Here is a 6000-nt window from a genome sequence, read left to right on the forward strand (position 1 = left end):
CAAGAGAAAGAGTTGACAAAACCAAAAGACAATGTACAGAATGGGAGAAAGATATTTGCAAATGTCTTATCTGAGAAATGGATAATATCCAAAATCTATGAAGAACTTATCAAACCCAACCCAAGAAACCAAAAAATCCAGTCAAAAAATGGACTGAAGACATGAACAGACATTTCTCCAAAGACATACAAATGGCCAACAGACATGAAAAAATGCTCAATGTCACTCGGTGACAGGGAAATACAAATCAAAACCTCCATGAGATACTACCTCACACCAGTCTAAATAACTAAAATTACAAGTCATGAAACAGCAAATGTTGGTGAGGATATGGAGAAAGGGGAACCCTCTTACACCACTGGTGGAAATGCAAGCTGGTCCAGCCACTCTGGAAAATAGTATGGAGGTTCCTCAAGAAGTTAAAAATAGAGCTATCCAAGACCCCGCAATTACTTTACTAGGATACAAACATTGTGACCCAAAGGGGCACCTGCAAGCCAATGTTTATACCAGCAATGTCTTCAATAGCCAAACTATAAAAGAACCCAGGTGTCTATCTACAGATGAATTGATAAATATTTATACCATTTTTTATTTATCAATTCATATATATATGGGAATATTACTCAGCCATCAAAAAGGATGGATTCTTACCATTTGCATTGACATGGATGGAACCGGAGGGTATTATGCTGAGGGAAATATATCAAGCAAAGACAGATAATTCTCATTTGGTTCCACTCATATGTGGAACTTACGAAACAAAACAGAGGATCATAGGGGAAGGGAGGGAAAAATAAAATAAGACAAAATCAGAGAGGGACACAAACCATAAGAGACTTTTAACTGTAGGAATCAAACTGAGGGATGCTGGAGGGAAGGTGGGGGTTTTGGGTAACTGGGTGATGGGTATTAAAGAGGGCAAGTGATGTGATGAGCTCTGGGTTTTATATGCAACTGATGAATTTCTTTACATCTGAAACTTATAATACACTATATGTTAACTAATTGAATTTAAATAAAATAAGTTAAAAAATAAAAATAAAGAAAGATCAGTTTGTAGATATAATGGATTCTAGGAACATGATGACTTACCATGTCCAGGTAATGGTCCCATTGATGACAACACAACAGTACTTCTGTATCATATTGTACCTCATATGCACTCTATATGCCACATCTTGTACCGCTAAGAATGTGGGGATCATTCTATAAAATTATATGGATGAAAACCTTTTTTTTAATTGAGTTTTTCATGCTTTTTGAGCCCCTCTTCATCTGAGCTGTAGAGGAGAGCCACCTCCTACACCTGTAGAATGTCTTGGATCTTCTCTCCTCCCCATCACTGCCCTACTATTGTGCATATCTCTGTTATTATAAATTGGACTTTTTTTTCCTAGCTCAAAGCATTATAAAGAATTACTGTAATCACAAAGAATGATTAAAAAGTAACCACCAACTTTAGATTCTAGTTTTTCTGAAGCTATAACTCTTCAGAGCTATGTTTACATATTAACAGAAGACTGGATAAGTCAAATAACAAAGTTGGGCATTTTCCTAACCAACCAGGTAACTTGTTTGTCAAGTGAATTAATAAGCTAGTGATTGTAACATGTTAAGAAGGTCCTGAATGCTGGAAACTGGGAGGAGAGTGATATGTGGGGCTGGTTGGGAGCAGGGAGTAAAATAGCTGTGTTAGCAGGGGGAAAGAACTTAGCAAATTTAGACTGGTGATTTCAATTCTTAGTGTCCCCAAGGGCAGAGAAATTGGGAACACTGGGATTTATTAAACCTATCTGGTCTTCAAGTATGGACTTCACCATGCAGGTTTATTGGGTGCTACTGGGGCCCTCTGCCTATTTGCTCTCCTGTCATATTGGGAAGAGGGAACGATGGATGTGGTCTGAATATGTATAGAATACACCTTCTACAAACCTACAAGTTATATGTATTGGTTTATATGGAATATTCTCTTTATTCCCTGATTCTGTAACTGTATGTATGCAAAAGTACTCAAATCATCCTTTTGATAAATTATCTTGCTAATTGACTCAAACTAGTCTGATTATTCTCTGATATTGCTTGGCTGATTGCAGGAACTCAACTTCAATGTATTTATTTATTTTATCATTTAAAAAAAAATCCAGCCTCATGATGTCATATTTGCATCTACAAGAGCTTTATAAACATGGTCATATGCACACAATCTAATAAAATTAGGGGTTCATACCTGTTCAACTTTCCTCTAGTTTTAAAACTATGAAGTATAAATCAATATATGCTGACATCTTCCTTTCAGATCCAAAAATCAATAAATAAATGAAACAAAATAGTTCAACCAATTAGCTCCTTAAATTAATAATAAAATATCTATTAATCAATGCACTTAAGTCATTGTTTTCACTATCTGAGACAATGGGTTCTTTCTTAGCATACATTAAATTTTTAGTAAAAAAAGTCAAAATACTTTTGCCCTATTTTCCATAGATCTAAGGAAAGAAAAAAAGAAAGAAAAGGTAATGCATGATCCTATTCCAGGTTGTATGGGACTGATTATGCATAATTTGTTTTTTAGACACATAAAAATCCTTGGTAACAGGGGAGCAAATGGCCCATCACTATTTATGTTTATAGAACAACAATGGATTGAGTTTCCAGTTTTACTTATATGAAGGAATAAATACTTTTTATATCAAGGGACAAATTCTCCTGGTCCTCATTTTTTGTCTAGACCCTATGGGGGATTGAACAGTTTGATGTGATACATGCGTACAGCACACCTCAGTGTGTGTACTAATGACCCCTGTGGGCTTAGAGCTTCCCCAGAGCTTGGGGCTGTTGATGAATCTAGACCACCATTACAACCCTTCCTGTCTCTCTTCAGGAGAGCTGCATCATACTGTCATTGCCCTATGCACAAATATTGTGGTCCTTTGCATTTATAGAGGTATGGGCCAAGCCCAGGAGAGGTGTCTACATTTCCTCCCATATCTGGAATTGCACCTGGCTAGAGCACACATGTGAACCCATAGTTAGGGAGAAGGCATTGCACAATCCCATGGGGGTTGTCCACCTAGATCTGCACCTTCTGACTTCTGACTTTTAGTGGTACCTGGTGCATTCAAGTAAAAATGGTGAGTAGATTTCTGGATTTAGGAGCTCAACTCATAAATCTGTACTTCTCTTTTGTTTTGTTAAAAAGAAAAGGCTGTATGAAGTGAATCAAAGGAACAGAAAAATAGGAAGCGAGAAGCGTCCTCCTTGCAGTTGGAAAGTTTATGGATTATGACCGACACACCAAGACAAAAGCTGCACACAAACACAGGCATCACAACTCATGTTATTTAATCGTAATAGAGCAATAAACCTACCAATGCAAAATCCTTTTGAAGGATAACAAGTAAAAGTGCTAATGAGACAAAATGTGAAGAAACGCAAAATGTGAGTTCCTTTTTTTAAATGTTGGAATTGGTGTTAATAAGGAAGACAGATTTGTCAGGCAGACATGAGAAAATGAGATCTGAGACGTGGGTTTCATTTTGGGGGAAAAAAATTGAAAAAGGTGTTCTCAGCTTCCTGGTGGGAGATGGGGCAATGTCAGCCCTTGCCTGGAGATCTAGGCTTGCCCCAACACCTCCTCAAAACATCAATTGCATTCTCTATCATTGGCCATTGTGACCACACTTCTTGTGAATTTTAAACTCTTTAAGATTAAAAATACTTGGAAAATAAACTAAAATCTTTGATCATACCTCCAGAAACTGAAAAATAGCACATTTCTTTGACTTGTAGTTTAAGTAAGGGTACTTCTGCAGTAGAATGGTGCATTTAGATGTAATGGTATTCCCAGTCTTTGACCCGCACCTACAGGGAGAAATGTATTATACCTTTTCATACATCATCAGAACACACACTCCCAAACACATAAGTTGAAAAATTCTTTTTTTTTTAAAGATTTTATTTATTTATTTGACACAGAGACACCCAGTGAGAGACAGACAAGCAGGGGGAGTGGGAGAGGAAGAAGCAGGCTCCCAGCAGAGGAGCCTGATGTGGGGCTTGATCCCAGAACGCTGGGATCACGCCCTGAGCCGAAGGCAGACGCTTAACGACTGAGCCACCCAGGTGCCCCTATAAAATTCTTTTACATAGTAATAGTCTCGATTGTTCAGGCAAGCTGCTCTTTTCTCTCCAATTTCACACAAAATCGTGCCTGAAAAGCTGAGTCATCAGTCATTGGGTTAATTTCCTGACCTTTCCATGAGTCATCACCCACACATGTGGGGAGAGGTCAGGTTTTTCTAGTTGGGCACTTGATACTGCCTTCCAGTTTCTCCAGCTTTGAGCAATGGAGAAGAAATGCTTCCCCGAGGTAAGGTAAAGTTGAAATGCCACCTTAAGCAATTAATTGTTTATTTTTTGAGTTACTAAGTTGTGTCCATATATAAAAGGTAAAATGATGGATGTTGCCCAATCTCTCCCTGACCAAGAGAGTAGTGGCAAATTTGCATGACATACAGTAAAATTTGCTCTGTGCAGGGACAGGTGCACAATTTGGTGGAATATGAAGATATTCACAGTGGCTCTAGAGGATACTAATAAAGTGTAAACTGTGTGTTGGGAGGTTGCTAATGCTGAACTAGTGTGCTGGGAAGGATCTTTACCCAGAGAAAAAAGTGATTATATTCCTTCCAATGTTTGAATTTAAGGGAAGAAAATATGTGTCTCTTCCCCAGAATCATTCATAAAATGACTGTATTGCATGTTATCCATGAAAACTGGTTTCTTCCATGGAGAGAAGCTTGTGCTAGCGGCAGGGCTCATGCACACCCCCTCGCAGAGCCTGAGGCAGGGCAAGTAACTCCTGTCATTTCAAAGACAAGACAAGAGGTAGCTTCTTGGTTAAGAGCTGGCAAGATGAGATACAAAAACATGAACTGTGTCTTTTGATTGTCACAAATCTTCCTGTGGAGTCATTCTTACCTGCGCATAGAAGTTGTGAACACAATTCAGAAGGAGATTGGAACTCAAATTATCCTGAAAGAAAATGCATGCCCTTTCACTGCATTTGGATTATTTTCAGCTCCTCATTTTTACTTTTCTCTTATTTCACAGGATTCATAATTTTAGGACCGTGAAATTGTGCAGCAGTTTGATGTAAAACGCTGACATTACTATGGTGATTGAATATATGTTTCAGTCTTATATGCCTCCCTATCTTCTGCCTTTCTTCCTACATTTATGCCCTTTTTAGTTTGTTAATTAATGGGACAATGATCTCTGTAAAGGAGGAATGTCAAAATTAAAAAGACGTCTTAACAAAGTCAAAAAAAAAGCACTCATGGGGAATTTCCTAAATATTATACTATATATATATAGTATATACAATAATATGTATCCTAAATATTATATATATTTATTTATAAATTTTATATTTATTTACAAATAAATGCATTTATTTATATAATATGATTATATAAATCATATATGTTATTATATAAACATTATTTTATATAATTATACATTATATAAATATATAAATATTATACTTATTTATATTTACTTATAAATTTATATATATCCTTTTTAATTTCATACTACGTGATTATTTTTTAAAGGAAAGCAGAATTCATGCTTTAATACTGAAAAGGGAATGACTAATGATTTTACATAATTAAGTTCAATAACAAAAACATTTTTTCAACAGTAAAATCCATCTGAAGAAGGAAAAGTTTCTTTGCATGTTTTCTTTTCTCCTTAATTTCATAAACCCAGAGTGTTCCAAGTCTCATTTCAGATGTCTTTCTTTTTTTAAATAATAATATTTTTATTATATTATGTTAATCACCATACAGTACATCCCTGGTTTCTGATGTAAAGTTCCATGATTCATTACTTGTGTATAACACCCAGTGCACCATGCAATACGTTCCCTCCTTAATACCCATCACCAGCCTATCCCATCCCTCCCCCGAAGCCTTCAGATTGTTTCCCAGAGTC

The 6000-nt window shown here is 36.5% G+C and overlaps 1 protein-coding gene across 2 annotated transcripts in view; it reads left to right on the forward strand.

Moving 5' to 3' along the window:
* Nucleotides 1-6000, forward strand: part of LOC103680336 (olfactory receptor 2W3) — a 33122-nt gene that overhangs the window by 21892 nt on the left and 5230 nt on the right. Inside the window, exon 6 of one of the 2 annotated variants that reach the window (XM_008709876.2) lies at nucleotides 3203-3426. The exons of the other annotated variant lie outside the window; for it this stretch is intronic. Coding sequence (XP_008708098.1) covers nucleotides 3203-3216 — 14 coding nt within the window. The 3' untranslated portion in view covers nucleotides 3217-3426. Of the gene's footprint in view, nucleotides 1-3202; nucleotides 3427-6000 lie in introns of those variants that run through there. 2 annotated transcript variants of the gene reach the window in all.

Source organism: Ursus maritimus, unplaced genomic scaffold (assembly GCF_017311325.1).
Source record: "Ursus maritimus isolate PB19 unplaced genomic scaffold, ASM1731132v1 scaffold_5, whole genome shotgun sequence".
Lineage (NCBI taxonomy): Eukaryota > Metazoa > Chordata > Mammalia > Carnivora > Ursidae > Ursus > Ursus maritimus.